This window comes from Python bivittatus, unplaced genomic scaffold (assembly GCF_059951505.1).
Source record: "Python bivittatus isolate LINGU-HERP-01145 unplaced genomic scaffold, Pbiv_v1 ctg000080_np1212, whole genome shotgun sequence".
Lineage (NCBI taxonomy): Eukaryota > Metazoa > Chordata > Lepidosauria > Squamata > Pythonidae > Python > Python bivittatus.
The window spans coordinates 48,879,596-48,896,143 of record NW_028277035.1 but is presented as its reverse complement, the minus strand read 5'-3'; the positions used below and the strand labels follow the sequence as shown (position 1 = coordinate 48,896,143).

At 40.4% G+C, this 16,548-nt stretch overlaps 1 protein-coding gene across 1 annotated transcript in view; it reads right to left on the bottom strand.

The window, feature by feature from the left end:
* Positions 1-16,548, bottom strand: part of DOCK3 (dedicator of cytokinesis 3) — a 226,422-nt gene that overhangs the window by 150,934 nt on the left and 58,940 nt on the right. Inside the window, exon 14 of the mRNA XM_088134686.1 lies at positions 2,695-2,820. Within this exon, the coding sequence (XP_087990812.1) occupies positions 2,695-2,820 (126 nt within the window). The remainder of the gene's footprint in view (positions 1-2,694; positions 2,821-16,548) is intronic.

The window sequence follows — 16,548 nt, the reverse complement described above, 5'->3', positions numbered from 1 at the left end:
ATTCTTAGCTTGTGGCACAACCTGCTGAGAGTTTAGAAGCTAAGCACTGGTCAAGGTTGGATACTGCTTGGATAGAAAACTGCCAAGTAATTCCAGGACTATAGACTAAGTGAGAAATCAAAAAAGCATCCTGAAAGAAAGCAATGTCAAACTCCTTCTGTACTTTGCCAAGAAAACTGTAAGGATGTGTCCATTAAGTCATCATGAGTCAAGCACAACTTGAAGGAGACTTCACTAATTTTACTTTAATGATAAAACATCAAGTGCCCGGATACAGGTAGTCCTCGCTTAATGACTACAATTGGGACCAAAATCTTGATCGTTGAGTGAAGCGGTCATTAAGCAAGATGCCCACATGACAGCTTCACTCAATGACCGCAATTCAGGCACTCCCAGTTGTGGTCATTAAGCGATCTCCTGGATCATTAAGCGGACAGAGTGAAATCCTCCTGGCAGGCAGCCCTTTCACTCTCAAATGTTCCTGCAGCCCACCGAAGGGTTTCCCCTCCCCTCCATGCATGGAGGGGAAATCCTTCCTGGGGCTGTAGGAATAGAGCTCAAATCTTCAGGATTTGAGCTCTGTTCCTGCAGTTGCCAAGAGGTTCCCCTCCCCTCCGTGCACGGAGGGGAAATCCTGCAGGCTGCAGGAACAGAGCTCAAATCCTAAAGATTTGAGCTCAGTTCCTGCAGCCTGCAAAAGGATTTCGGCTCCCGTCTGTCCCCTCAGCTTGCAACCTTCCCTGCAGGATTCCCTATTGACTTCATGGGGAAGCCAGCAGAGAAGATTGCAAATGGTGATCACATGATTGCAGGGGCTCTTGGCAACTGGTCATCAATGCAAACCAGTTGCCAACCACCCAAAATGCAGCCACATGACTGCAGGGGGGCATGACGTTTTATGACAGCCAGAAGTGCCTTACAGGCCATAAAGCACCCTTTCCAAGGCCATCGTAACTTCACATCATCGTTAAATGAATGGTTGTTAAGCGGGAACTACCTGTATTTAGGAGTACTGCACTAGGCTCTGTATATGAAGCTAAGAGTGATGTTCTCTGCACAGTCTGGTTTAATGTTCTTTGACTTTATGACTCTACCAGTGATATAGAAATAATTTCCTTTCTCTTAAAATTGAGATTAAGAAATAATTTTTACAATCTGCAATAGAGTTAATTCTAACTTGAGCAAGGCACAATGTCAAAAATGCAGCTGTAAACTTAAACTGTGCAGTGCTGGTATGACAAGTAGTAGTACAAGAAACAAATTGTTATCTTTTATTTAAAATTCCATGGAAGACCATTCCATGGAAAACAAATAGGTCTGGGTTTCAATTCAACATTTAACTAAACCACAGAATGTTTCCATTCAATACAGAGTTGCCAGTATTTCACACTGTATCAAGTACTCATAATTAGTAGAGTCAATCAGATTTATCTGATTTTTGTACTATTCTAGGAATTGGAAAAAGATTCATTTTGAAACACTTTGAGTGTAAAATTTCATGAAGTGCCCTATTAAAGCAGAAAATTCCTTTTTCAAAAACAGAATGGGCTGTTTTCCTACATTTTGGAAATGTACCAAGCTCAGAACACCTGTTTTAAATGTAAAATACTGCTTGACGCTTGAATCAGCAGTTTCATGCTTAAAACAAAAAGTTAAATGAAACTGTACCCTCTAAATGTTTTGAATGGGACATTTATCATAATCCTATATTATCCTTTAATATAAAATTATCATGGTACATTAACAAAGCAACAATATAATGAAACACTAAACAAATTCAGTTAAATTTTATCTGTCACTGCCCTTTTTTATTATTTAAAAAAGCTCCTCGTACTAAAATTCTGTAGTGACAGAGGACTAAAAAATTACTTGTAAATACCTAACACATACCTTTTTTAACCTGTTATAATTGCTAATTGTGATACTGTAATTGATTTCTTGAACTGCTAAAAGAAGATGAAGGTCAAATGTTTCAATGAGGAACCAAAACAATGGAAATGTTTGTTTGCTGAAAAGCTGATACACGATCAAAGTGCTTTTGAAACCACTTTCATTCTGAAAGCAGTTTGCCATATCACATTAAGAACTGCTATTCCAAGAAAACCATGTTGAAATCCTGTTGGGCTCACAAAAGGTATTTCATGAGTAACATAATCCTTACTAATACAAGCTTTCTTACACTAATGCACACCTGTGGCTTAAAATCATATATTATATAAATGCACTCATTCTTAATTTAAGACGGACTTCTAAAGCATGCTCATAGCATCTAAAGTAACATTTAGATAGAAAAAGTACTGCATTAAAACCATCTATAAAAACAATTCAGTCCCAGACTTAAAACCTAAGTTGGCGTCTAACTGCAGTTTTCTTTATATATTAATACAGTCTGTTTTACCCTATCTTATTTTCTTCTATTATGGGAGGAGTAGAGCAGCAAGCATTATCAAGTTACAATGGGAGTTATAATTGTACACAAGTTATAAGGAAGGGGTTTCATCGAAAAAAAGACTAAAAAGGACTTTTCTGAATAAACATTATTTCTGACAAGTTATTTTTAGTAAAATATTACTATTTGCAATTAAATCAGCTACATCTTTTCTTTAATATTTATTTTATAGTACTATTTGCAGTGATAAAGACCAGAGTTAAATAAGTGCTGTAAATGAATAAATGGAACTTTCATTCACTTACCAGGCATGATCACATCTGGGAACCCTATTTTTCTTGTAATAGCAACCCCTCTGTTAAAGATAATAGGATATTCTCTTCGAATTTGTTCCATTTCTCCACGGAGAAGCTGAAGAGAGATTATAAGTCCTGAAAAAAACGGAGTAGAATTAGATCCTCACAATTCAATCTATTATGAAACAAACAAACAAATACAGTCTGTCGAATGCAATACAGGATTATGTTAAAGGCAACATAATATTATCAGAGAATTGGAATTATCATTACACAGGTAGTCCTCGACCTACGAACACTTGTTTAGCGACTGTTTGAAGTTATAACAGCACTGAAAAAAGTTATTTATGACCAGTTCTCGCACTTACAACCATCGCAGCATCCCTGCGGTCACATGATCAAAATTCGGGTACTTGGCAACTGGCATATATTTATGACGGTTGCAGGGTCCCAGGGTTACGTGATCGCTATTTGCAACCTTCACAGCCAGCTTCCAACAAGCAAAGTCAATGGGGAACTGCACGATCCACTTAACGACCATGTGATTTGTTTAATGACTATGTGATTCACTTAATGATCACGGTGATTTGCTTAACGACCACCGCAAAAAATGTCATAAAATCAGGTGCGGTCATGTGATACCTCGCTTAATGACCATACCACTTAATGATGAATTTTCTGGTTCTGTTGTGGTCATAAGTCAAGGAATACCTGTATTTTTTCTGAAAGCATGAAATAATATAGGAGATTGTCTTCCTCAACACAGTGGAAACAGAAGCACAAAATAATTCAAGTAGTTGTTTCTATCTTTGCCTGCATGAAACTTCCAAAACAATCTGATCCCCCAAACAAACCAAATAAGTCAGTATACAAATCATTAGACAGCTGATGAACTTTTTAAAATAATTCTATAGATTGAGTATTAAAAAAGCCAATGCTATGCAAAACCAGAATGTTCATCAAGGAGTTTTTCTTAACAATGCTGTATCTCCCTCCATCCCCAATTAACTTTGGTTTCAGTTTCATGTGTTAATGGAAATATTTCTCATAAACATTTGAGAATGGCAATCACTATTTAACATTTAACAAATTCTACAAAACGCTTTTATATACAACACTATGCAAGCTTAATACCTCAACTCAGGAGCAAGTTTGGAGGGTATGTAGAGGGTTCTAGCAAAAAGGAGGAATCAGATTTGATAATAATTCCTCTCTGGCCATATATGGACACAAGTGGATATGATTCAGTTTATAATTGAAAAAAAAGGTTATACCAAAATTCTATCATTTGTTTATTTCCAAAGCTTATAGGCTGCTCCAATCAAAATTGACTCCCAGCCTTCAAAATTCACATGTTGATGAAGTAGCCATATAAATCTATCTAACAAATAAATAAATAAATTCATACTAAAACAAAATACAGAATCCATTTAGCTCCATTAGAAACTATATGTAGGGCAAGGAATACATCATAATCAACTTCACTAAATTTTTAAAAAACTTTCATTGATAGAGGAATCAATCTGTTACTTATATCTGTTGTGAAAAGGGTCGGAAGTCAATTCATTCTTTCTTTTTGTTTTTTGTTTTTCCTTTTTGCACTTTTAATCTTTACTATTTTCTTCTTTTCAACTTTTCTTTTCTTCTTCTTTTTCTTAACATTAGTTCTTCTTAGTTTTTATTGTTTTTTCTCAAAACTTAATCAATGTATTATAAAAAAAAAAAAAGATAGAGGAACCAATCATTCCACCTCCAGGGCCTATTGGAATAGCCAACCTTTATAGACTTTCTAAATTCCAAAAGGGAAAGGGCCATCCAGAAATTCCAAAGGAAAGGGGCAACGATTGAAAAGACATGCATTTGCAGCCCCTGAAAATGGTAATCCCTGAGTGAGAGGATATAGAAAACCCACCCTACACCATCTTATCAAGTGGGAAGATGTTAGTAGGACAAAATGGTCCCACAGATATCCAGACCTTGAACCAAGAAAGGTTTAAGTAAAAACCAGCACCCTGAATTGTACTCAGAGACCAAGTGGTAACCAATGCAGTTCTCAAAACAATGGTGTTGCATTGGTAATAATTATTATTATATAATGATATGCATTTATATCTCATAAATATATGCAAAGAACAGAAATAAAGGAGTATCAATTAAATTAGTATATACAATAATGTAAAGTGGATATATTACAACTTAGGCAGTTCTAATTCTAACGGAAACAATGGAATAGCAAACAGGTAATCACTCTACAATAAAAATAATAAACCTGACCTATAAAACCTACTAATATATAACTAATTAATTCAAGTAAAATTAAGCCATATACAATATAAAAGTCAGAGAGGCCTGAGACCAGTCCAGAAGCCACAACTCTCCACTCAAAATCACAAATCCTCTATTCCTCAGAATTGAAAAGTTTTAAGCCCAGATTGAAAGAACAAAAAATTGTCATCTGACGAGTAAGAGGGAGCCAACTCCAAAACTCTGGGACTAGATCAACCCCAAATTTGCTGTCATAGGAGGAAGAGCCAAAACTGCCAAGGAGGCTGGCTGAGTAGATTTTAGGTGGACATACCTGCTAACAGTATAGATAGATAGGAAGGTATACTGTACCACAGTGTCCAAAAGGCCAAAGATTTTATAGTGGCACTTGGCCCTAATTGGTAGCCAGTGCAGGGCTCTGAGGTGTATTAAAACATGTGGAAAAAAAGAGAATATTTAAAACAACCCGACCTGCAGTATTTTAAACCTGGACCAGAAGAGGGGAGACTTGCCAGTAAGTTGTTTCAATAATCTAGATATGAAGCAACCAAAGCATATTAAGCAACTTTGCTGTATCAGGTGTCAAAAACTGAATACATCAAATGTTATGCAGGTGAAAATGGCAGGCCCAGAGGTTTTCAAAAACTACTGACCAGTCTCCAACATTTTAGGGGAAGGTTGCTGAGAAGGTGGTTAGTCTGTAGCTGTTGAGAACCCAGAGGAAACGGGTTATCTAAACCTGTTTCAGTCAGATTTCAGGCTGGGATTTAGTACTGAGACAGCCTTGGTCATGCTCATTGATGTCCTGTGGTAGAGCCAGGATAGAAGTGATTCATCCATCCTTGTACTCCTTGATCTCTTAATGTCTTTCAATACCATCAACCATGGTATCCTTCTCAGCCAGTTCTATGGGTTGGGGATTGAGGGCACAGTTTTATGACGGTTCTCTTTTTTTTCCTGGGGCCAGTTCTAGTTGGTGCTGGTTAGGGCGGGAGAGATTGCTCCCTAGGCCCTTCCTGTGTGGGGTGCTGCAGGGTCCTACTCTCTCCCCCCTCCTTTTCTACATGAAACCGCTGGGTGAGATCATCTGCCGGTTTGGGGTTCAGTATCATCAGTATCCCCTTCATGGATCACTGCCTTGTCGTGGCGAAGGGGCTTGCGTAACTCAGTGAAGCCATGAGCTATACCGTGCAGGGCCACCCAAGACGGACAGGTCATGACAGAGAGTTCTGACAAAATGTGGTCCACTGGAGAAGGAAATGGCAACCCACTCCAGTATCCTTGCCAAGAAAACCCCATGGACAATGTTAAAAGGCTAAAAGATATGATGCCGGAAGATGAGCCCCTCAGGTCGGAAGGTGTCCAATATGCTACTGGGGAAGAGCGGAGGGCATTTCCAAGTAGCTCCAGAAAGAGTGAAGCGGCTGGGCCAAAGCCGAAAGGACGTTCAGCTGTGGATGTATCTGGAAGCGAAAAGAAGGTCCGATGCTGTAAAGAACAATATTGTATAGGTACCTGGAATGTAAGATCTATGAACCAAGGCAAGCTGGATGTGGTCAAACATGAGATGACAAGATTGAACGTCGACATCTTGGGAATCAGCGAACTGAAATGGACGGGAATGGGTGAATTTAATTCGGGTGACCATTATATCTACTACTGTGGGCAAGAAACCCTTAGAAGAAATGGAGTTGCACTCATAGTCAATAAGAGAGTGGGAAAGGCAGTAATGGGGTACAACCTCAAAAACGACAGAATGATCTCAGTGCATATCCAAGGCAAACCATTCAATATCACAGTCATCCAAGTCTATGCCCCAACCACTGATGCTGAAGAAGCTGAAGTTGACCGCTTCTATGAAGACCTACAACACCTTCTAGAACTAGCACCAAAAAGATGTCCTTTTCATCATAGGGGATTGGAATGCTAAAGTAGGAAGTCAAGGAGTAATCGGAATAACAGGCAAATTTGGCCTTGGAGTACAAAATGAAGCAGGGCAAAGGCTAATAGAGTTCTGTCAAGAGAACAAGCTAGTCATAGCAAACACTCTTTTCCAACAACACAAGAGACGACTCTACACATGGACATCACCAGATGGTCAATACCGAAACCAGATTGATTATATACTTTGCAGCCAAAGATGGAGAAGCTCTATACAGACAGTAAAAACAAGACCAGGAGCTGACTGTGGCTCAGATCATGAGCTTCTTACTGCAAAATTTAGGCTTAAATTGAAGAATGTAGGGAAAACCACTAGACCACTCAGGTATGACTTAGATCATATTCCTTGTGAGTACACAGTGAAGGTGATGAATAGATTTAGAGGATTAGATTTGGTAGACAGAGTGCCTGAAGAACTATGGACGGAGGTCCGTAACATTGTACAGGAGGCAGCAACTAAAACCATCCCAAAGAAAAAGAAATGCAAGAAAGCAAAATGGCTGTCTGATGAGGCTTTACAAATAGCTGTGGAAAGAAGGAATGCGAAAAGCAAGGGTGAAAGGGAAAGATATAAGCAACTGAATGCAGATTTCCAGAGAATAGCCAGGAGAGATAAGAAGGCCTTCTTAAATGAACAATGCAAAGAAATTGAGGAAAACAATAGAATGGGGAAGACTAGAGATCTCTACAAGAAAATTGGAGATATGAAAGGAACGTTTAGTGCAAAGATGGGCATGATAAAGGACAAAAAAGGCAGGGACCTAACAGAAGCAGAAGAGATTAAGAAGAGGTGGCAAGAATACACAGAAGAACTCTACAAGAAAGATCTTAATGTCCCTGATGTCCACGCTGGTGTGATCACTGACCTTGAGCCAGACATCCTAGAGAGTGAAGTCAAGTGGGCCTTAGGAAGCATTGCTAACAACAAAGCTAGTGGAGATGACAGTATTCCAGCTGAGTTATTTAAAATACTAAAAGATGATGGTGTTAAAGTGCTGCACTCAATATGCCAGCAAGTTTGGAAAACGCAACAGTGGCCACGGGATTGGAAAAGGTCAGTTTACGTTCCAATTCCAAAGAAGGGCAACGCCAAAGAATGCTCAAACTATCGCACAATTGCACTCATTTCACATGCTAGCAAGGTTATGCTCAAAATCCTACAAGCTAGGCTTCAGCAGTATGTGAACTGAGAACTACCAGATGTACAAGCTGGGTTTCGAAGAGGCAGAGGAACTAGAGATCAAATCGCCAACATTCGCTGGATCATGGAGAAAGCACAAGAGTTCCAGAAAAATATCTACTTCTGCTTCATTGACTATGCAAAAGCCTTTGATTGTGTGGATCACAACAAACTGTGGCAAATTCTTAAAGAGATGGGAGTACCAGACCACCTTACCTGTCTCCTGAGAAATCTGTATGCGGGCCAAGAAGCAACAGTTAGAACCGGTCATGGAACAACCGATTGGTTCAAAATAGGGAAAGGTGTACGACAAGGCTGTATACTGTCACCCTGCTTATTTAACCTATATGCAGAGTACATCATGAGAAATGCCAGGCTGGAAGAATCACAAGCCGGAATTAAGATTGCAGGGAGAATCATCAACAACCTCAGATATGCAGACGATACCACCCTAATGGCAGAAAGTGAAGAAGAACTAAAGAGCCTCTTGATGAGGGTGAAAGAGGAGAGTGCAAAAGCTGGCTTGAAACTCAACATTAAAAAAACTAAGATCATGGCATCTGGACCCATCAATTCCTGGCAAATAGAAGGGGTAGAAATGGAAGCAGTAACAGACTTCATTTATTTGGGCTCCAAGATCACCGCAGACGGAGACTGCAGCCATGAAATTAAAAGACGCTTGCTCCTTGGGAGGCAAGCTATGGCAAGCCTAGATAGCATATTAAAAAGCAGAGACGTCACCTTGCCGACAAAGATCCGCATAGTCAAAGCTATGGTTTTTCCAGTAGTAATGTATGGCTGTGAGAGCTGGACCATAAAAAGGCCGAGCACCGAAGAATTGATGCCTTTGAACTGTGGTGCTGGAGAAGACTCTTGAGAGTCCCCTGGACTGCTAGGAGGTCAAACCAGTCAATCTTAAAGGAAATCAACCCTGATTGCTCATTGGAAGGATCGATAATGAAGCTCAAGCTCAGATATTTTGGCCACCTAATGCGAAGAGAGATCTCTTTGGAGAAGACCCTGATGCTGGGAAAGATTGAAGGCAAAAGGAGAAGAGGACGGCAGAGGATGAGATGGTTAGATAGCATCACTGAAGCAATGAGCATGAAACTGAGCAAACTCAGGGAGGCAGTGAAGGACAGGAAGGCCTGGCGCAATATGGTTCATGGGGTCACGAAGAGTCGGACACGACTTAACGACTAAACAACAACAACAACAACAATCATCAGTATGCTGATAATAGCCACTCTTTTGACCCAGGCCAGCCAAGTGAGGCTGACCAGATTCTGTCCAAGTGCCTGCAGGCTGTGTGAGTTTGGATGGGGAGGAACTGTCTCTGATTCAATCCTACCAAGTGGTATTTGGACAACCCAGATCTGGGATATTCCATCTTTGACCTTGGATGGGGTAGCACTTCCCCCTTCAAGGTTGGTGCGCAAGCTGAGGGTCTTCCTGGATTCTCAGCTCCTGCTCAGAGAGCAGGTGGCAAGTGTGGCCAGGAAGGCCTTTGCATAACTTCATCTGGTGTGCCAATTGTGCTGTTTCCTAGATCAGGGGTCTCTTCAGACAGTGACCCATGCCCTAGTTACCTCGTTACTTGACTACTGCAATGTGCTCTACATGCAGTTGCCCTTTAAGAATGCAGCGGCACGAGAAGTGATGCGAATGCCTCAGTATGCCCATGTAACACCTCTGCCTCATGAGCTGCATTGGTTGAGAATTTCCTTCCAGGTGCGATTCAAAGTGCTGGTTGTTACCTATAAAGCCCTACATGGCACAGGACCTGGTTACTTGAGGGACTACCTGTCTCCCATAGCACCCACCTAATGACTTTAATTGTGAAGGATTGGCATGCTCTAGGTTCCTTTGATTAAACAATGTCATCTATTGAGACCCCGGAAGCACACCTTCTCTATAGCAGTGCCTGCCCTCTGAAATAAGGTTTCCCCTGAGATCTGAATGGCCCCCCCCCTCTGCTGTTGTTCAGAAAAGCACTGAAGACCTGTCTCTTCACCCAGACTATTGGTGAGGGAAAGTGAGACCCTTTGCTTCATTCCATCTGATCTGTCATGCTTGCCATCTTTTATCTTTTACTGATTTTATTGTAATTTCTTTATTTGATTGTTGTGAGCCACCTAGAGTCATTGGGAGTCAGCCAGCATAAAGTTTAAATTATTATTATTATTAGTCCCACAGCCAGCCAGTTGCTTAGACTGGATTTGGCATTTTTATCCACCTGTCGAGTCCTTCCCAAAGATCTGGGATAGGCAGATGTTGTTGTTTGATGGTGTTAAAGGTACTGTCGCAGGATGTAAGCTGTTCCAAGTAAAGCTGCCTTTTGCAATTGATTGGCAGTGATTTTGTCAATGCCGATGGTCTTCAAGTGATGCTCCAGATGTTTTGGGATGCACCCAAGGCGCCTATTACTGTCGATACTATCTTTGCTTTCTTTTGCCATAGTTGTTCTATTTCTATTTGTAGATCTTTGTATTTTGTGATTTTCTCCAGTCCTTTCTCTTCTATTCTGCTCTCTCGGGTATACCTGGAATATTGCAATGTCCACTAACTAGACTTTTTTCACCTTTCTGATCAACAATTCTTAAGTCTGGGGTGTTGTGTGACAGGTGTTTGTCTGTTTGAATTCTAAAGACCCAGAGCACTTTAGCTTCTTCATTTTCTATTACTTTGTCTGTTTTGTGGTCCCACCAGTTCTTGCTTGCAGGCAAATGGCATTTCTTGCAGATATTCCAATGCACTATTGTTGCTACTTTGTCATGCTGTTGTTTGTAGTCAGTACACATGTGTGATCTTCTTGCAGCAGCTGACTAGGTGGTCCACTGTTTCTTCAGCTTCTTTGCAGAGGCAGCATTTGCTGTCTGTTGCTGTCTTCTCAGTTCTGGCGTTGTATCCATTTGTTCTTCAGGCTTGGTCTTGTGCAGCCAGAATTAGCCCCTCTCTTTCTTCAACTTTCCTGCTCTTAGCCATTGCCAGGTCTTGTTGCTATCTGCTCTGCCTGCTAGTTTTTTTGTGTAATGGCCATGTAATGCTTTGTCTTGTCATGTCTCTTTTCTATTCTTCATTTGGTCTTTCTTGTAGGCCAGTTTGGTCTCTTCAGTATTCAGTAATTTCATGGTGTATTACCTTCGGTGCATCCTCTTCACTATCCTTAGATATTCTTCCAATACCCTTTTTTCTTCTTCAACTGTCTAGCATACTTGCAACATTCCATATCCAACAGTGCTCCTTGGTAAGTAGAATCTGTCAATGTTGCTGCGTGGATGAAGGGCATGATTCATTGTCATTATTTTTTGGTCTTCCTATCCAGGGTTTCTAGTTCTGCTTGAGTCCAGTCCACTATTCCAGCTGTGTATCTAATGACTGGAATTGCCCAGGTGTTAATTGCCTTGTATTTCCTCCACTGAGTTTGGACTTTAAGATCGTCTTCACTCTCATGATATATTTACTACTAACCTTCTTCTTGACTTCAATGTGTTTGATGTTGTCAGCTTGAAGGATGCCCAGGTATTTGTAGTGATCTTCTTCATCCAGACTCTTGATGTTATTTCCATAGGGCATCTTGATGCCTTCAGTTTTCACTATTTTTCCCATTGATGGTCAGGGTGGCACATTTGTCCAGTCCAAACTCCATTGCAATACTTTGGCTGTATATTCAGACAGTGTTCAGCAACACTTCTATTTCAGATGGTGTTTTTCCATACAGCTTCAGATCACCCATGTAAAGGAGGTGGGATAATCTGGCAGATGTTTTTGAAGTTTGATAGCCATAGCCTGACTTGTTCAGTATTGTTAACAGAGGAATCAATGCAATGACATATAGTAGTGGTCATAGTGAGTCTCCTTGAAAGATTCCTCTCTTGATATTAACCTTGCCCAGTCTATCACCACTGACCAGCAACTGTGTCTTTCACTGTGCTATTGATCTTTGCACAAACGTCTAGTTAGATGTTTCTACTAACTTCTGTTATTTCTAGGCACTTGATTATCCAATCATGTGGCAGGGAGTTAAATGCCTTCTTGTAATCAATTCAAGCTACATTCAAGTTGGTCTTCCTTCTCTTGCATTTTTCCAAAATCATCTTGTCAGTTAGGAGCTGATTTTTTGTCTCTCTGCTGGTTGGGCAATTTCCTTTCTGCTCAGATGGAAAGAGCTTCTTTTCAACTAGATACTGTTGGACTGCATCAGCTACCACACCAGTTAGCAATCTGAAAGTTGTTGGCAAGCAGGTAATTGGCCTGTAATTGCCTGGTGCTGCCCCTTTTGTTGGATCTTTCATTATCAAGTAGGCTTTGCCAGATGTTAACCAATCTTCAATTTCACCTCCCTGCAGTACGTTGTTAAACTGCTTGGCAATGAGTGGGTGCAGTCAGATATTTCAACCAAAAACCATGCAGTTCATTTTCACCTGGTACTGACCAATTCTTGATCTTCCTTGCCGTTTTCTCCACCATTTCTGTTGTTATTACAAGTTCTTTCATTTCAGCTTCTCTTTTATTCTTATCCACCTCCTTTATCCAAATTGCATTCTTCTTTAATTTCTTTGAGTTGTCCCGTAACTGCCCCCAGAACTGCACTGTTTCTTCTTTGTCAGGTATTGACTGGTTCATTACAGTCTCTCCATTGATGGATTGGTAGAAACGTTTCTGATTTGACTGAAATTGGAGATGCTGCCTATATTGTGCAATTCCAGCTTCATATCTGCTGATCTTCTTGGCTATGGCTGCTATTTACTGCTTTATTATTTCCAGTGCTTCTTTGATCTTCCTTGTTTCTAGGTGATATTTCTTGATCAGGTATTCTTTTTGTTCTTTAGCATCTTTTCTTTCATCTGTTCTAGTTTGCTTGCATCTGATCTTAGCATGATCTTATTTTGCTACCTGATCTTCCATTTCGATGGTGCACTGTTTGGCTTTTTTTCTTGTTTGTTGATTTTGCATCCAAGGTTTTCAGTTATAACTGCAGCCGTGCTGTGTATCAGTTAGTTGGTTACTTGCAGTGAGCTAGTGCTTATATTTGATATTACAGTATTGGGCATTTTTAATACTTGTGCTAGCTGTTTCTTTGTAACAAACTTCAATGCAGGCAACCTTATTCTGTTTTTGTGCTGTTCTAGATGCTCAGTTATTCTTTGTTTCAGTTCCTCTTGTTTTTCTAGTTAGAGGGCTTTGTTCTTTCTGAGAAGGCAGAGGAGAGGGTGCCTGGTATAGGAATGAAAACGGTTCAATAGTTATGCTGCCTTCCTCTATTGCCGACTCCCCTGGTTTGCCTCTATAGTCTGAGCTACTTCTGGCAAGGCTTCAGTTTCTTTGCCCTGGTAGACCTTTGTAGTTCTTCCAATTCTACTTCTGTGAATTTATTTTGTAATATAAATCATTTAATTTGTATTATAAATCAATGTTGATCTGCTAGCCTCTGTTCTGTTATTTCTGATTCTGGGTGGTGTTCTTTCCAAAACTGGTGCATTCTTTTCAGATATCCTCTTCTTGTTGATTTGTAATAGCAGATCATTATTTCTTTGTTTTCAGTCTTCATATACTTGCGACAGGTAAACAACTTTTCTTCCAGTAGTCCTGTAGCTACTGGCCCTGGTTGCTCAGTCAACAGTCCTGAGTCCTGTAGCCCACTTGTCACCAGATATCCAGGAAATAGAACACCTGACATGGTCCTTGTTGACCCGGGTGACTGATCCAGTATAGGTTTCTGTAAATTACATCTCACCATATTGTTTATCGGAGAGGCACTCTTCGTCTGGCTCCTCTGATGAGACCTGTCCAGTATGGTTGAACCTCTGGCATAGCTCTCATCCTCCTTGGAGCACTCAAGCCCCACAACCACATCAAGGTACTGCATCACTGGGGGTATTTATTATTATTATTATGGTTGGTCACACAGTCAGCCATATGTTTAGACAGGATTTGGCATTTTTATCTGCCTATCGAGTCCTTCCCAAGGACCTAGGATAGGCAGATATGGTTGTTTGATGGTGTTAAAGGTATCGTTGCAGGATATAAGTTGTTCCAAGTAAACCTGCCTTTTTCAACTGACTGATGGTGACTTTGTCAATGCTGATGGTGTTCAAGTGGTGCTCCAGATGTTTTGGGATTGCACCTAAGGAGCCTATAACTATTGATACTATCTTTGCTTTCTTTTGCCATAGTCGTTCTACTTCTATTTGCAGGTCTTTATATTTTGTGATATTCTCCAGTTCTTTCTCTTCTATTCTGGTCTCTCCATATATTGCAATGTCCACTATCCAGACTTTTTGTCTTTCTGACCAACAATTGTTAAGTCTGGGGTGTTCTGTGGCAGGTGCTTGTCTGTTTGAATTCTAAAGTCCCAGGGCATTATTAAACAACAACAACAATTATTATTATTATTATAGTTGCAATGAATTACTCTTCAGGAGCAATCTGTTATCCATCCTCATGCCCAAATTCTAGGCAACTGATATGGGGGTAACTCATGACCCTGCAGACAGATTAAAAAAATCAGAAACAAGGAGGCAGAGTGATGAGGGTGAAACACTAAAATCTCGTTTTGCTTATGGTGAATTTGAGACAATGGGCGGTCACCCATTATTTAATTTGTTGTAAATACTCCATTGTGGAATCCTATGTGACCAAATCAAACTTTGAAAAAGATGTATATGCATGGGTATCATCGGCATAGATGTGATATTGAAAACTGGGGCTAGTGATCAAGTCATCCAAAGAAAGAGTATAAGGAGTAATGAGAACAGGACCAAGAACTGAACTTTGGGGAATACCAGCAGTGAGGGGGAACCTACATGAAACAAAAAAAGAAGACCGAGAGAGAGAGAGAGACAGAAAGAAAGAAAGAAAGAAAGAAAGAAAGAAAGAAAGAAAGAAAGAAAGAAAGAAAGAACGAATGAACAAACGAACCAGGAGAAAACTATCACTGACATCCAGGGACTGCAACTGAGACAAAAGTATCTGATGGTCAAGCATCAAATGTGGCCTATAAATCTAAGAGCAACAGCATAGTTGATAGGTGCTCTGCCTCAGCCATCAGAATGTCATTCAACATTCAACAAGGTGCTGTTTTGGTGGAATAAATGAAAACCTAAATGAAATAGATCACATCACAAAGGTCATGAAAAGCAAGCTAGGTCTCCAGATATGAGATATAACTACTCTCTCCGAGATTTTTGACAGAAAAGGAGGGATACAGAACACCACTACAATAAATATGAGCATCAAGGGAAGTTTCCTTTGATCATGGAGATGACATCAGATCCTCAGGGTACCCCACCACCCACTGAATAGCTTGCTGAAGCAATGTTACAACATCAACAGCAAGTGGATACACAAATAACAAAGCTGCACAATGCCATGATACAATTAATGCAGCTGTGGGACAAGCTTTGCTTCAGCCACAAGTAGCCTGCAGCTCAGCCAATATTTCTTTGCTGTCATGGGAGTTTGCTGGAGGTCTGTAGGAGCTCAGGATCAATTTAGCACTTTTAGGACTCAGCGTGAATTATTTATGGCAGGTTGACCAATAGAATTTCCCACAGACCACTCCAAGGTAGGTTTTATTCTGGATCTGCAGAAACAAGGAACAGCCAAATGGGCTGTGCCCCGCACTGAGGGCAATAATCTATTACTGAACAATTATCAGAACTTCACACAAAGATTTACAGTTGCATTTGATGACTCAGCTGGGAGAGTTGCAAGCTTTACCTAAGAGTTTGTAAATATATACTGGATTTTCAATTAGGTTCCAGAGATGTAGGGTGGAATGATCTTGCTCTGACTTACCAATTTCAAGATCTTGCTGATGAACTGGGAAATGAATTAGTGAAGCAAGGCACATCAGAGAATTTGGAAGAGCTGTTTCAGAGTTGCATGTTAACTGACAAACAACTGGAAGAGTTCAAGCATAGAGGAAATAATAAGGTTTTTACTGCCTCTGTTTACTCCTACCCCCCCCCACTCCCTATGGCTTCCTCAGACACCATGCTGATGAACCCACGAATAATAGGAACAGTTAAAAGATTCCTGACAGCAGTAGAGAAACAGAGGAAAGACTCAGTTTGTGTTACTACTATGAAGCCCCAAGTCACTCAACAAAGACTTGTACCACTAAAGCCCAAACTTCTGAGCCAGATGCAAAGTGCTGCACCTGTGAACCGCAGGACATGCAGTAAGCAAATGCCCTAATTGCTCCAAAACTGCATCTTTGGGAAACTTTGCAGGTTCCCCTCCCAAAAGCTCAACAGGAAGCCCTCAGACAGTTACGAAGAGCTCAGACAGCCAACAGCAGGCAAGTGCATTTTATTACCACTGTTACACTTTGTTCAACCTCTGGTTTAGAAATACAACTCTCAGCTCTTAAAAACTCAGGTGCTACAGCCAATTTTACAGAAAAGACCAGAGCTTAATCTTTTAAATTGTCCATGCAGTTATTAGAGAAACCTATGCTTGTGAAAATGATT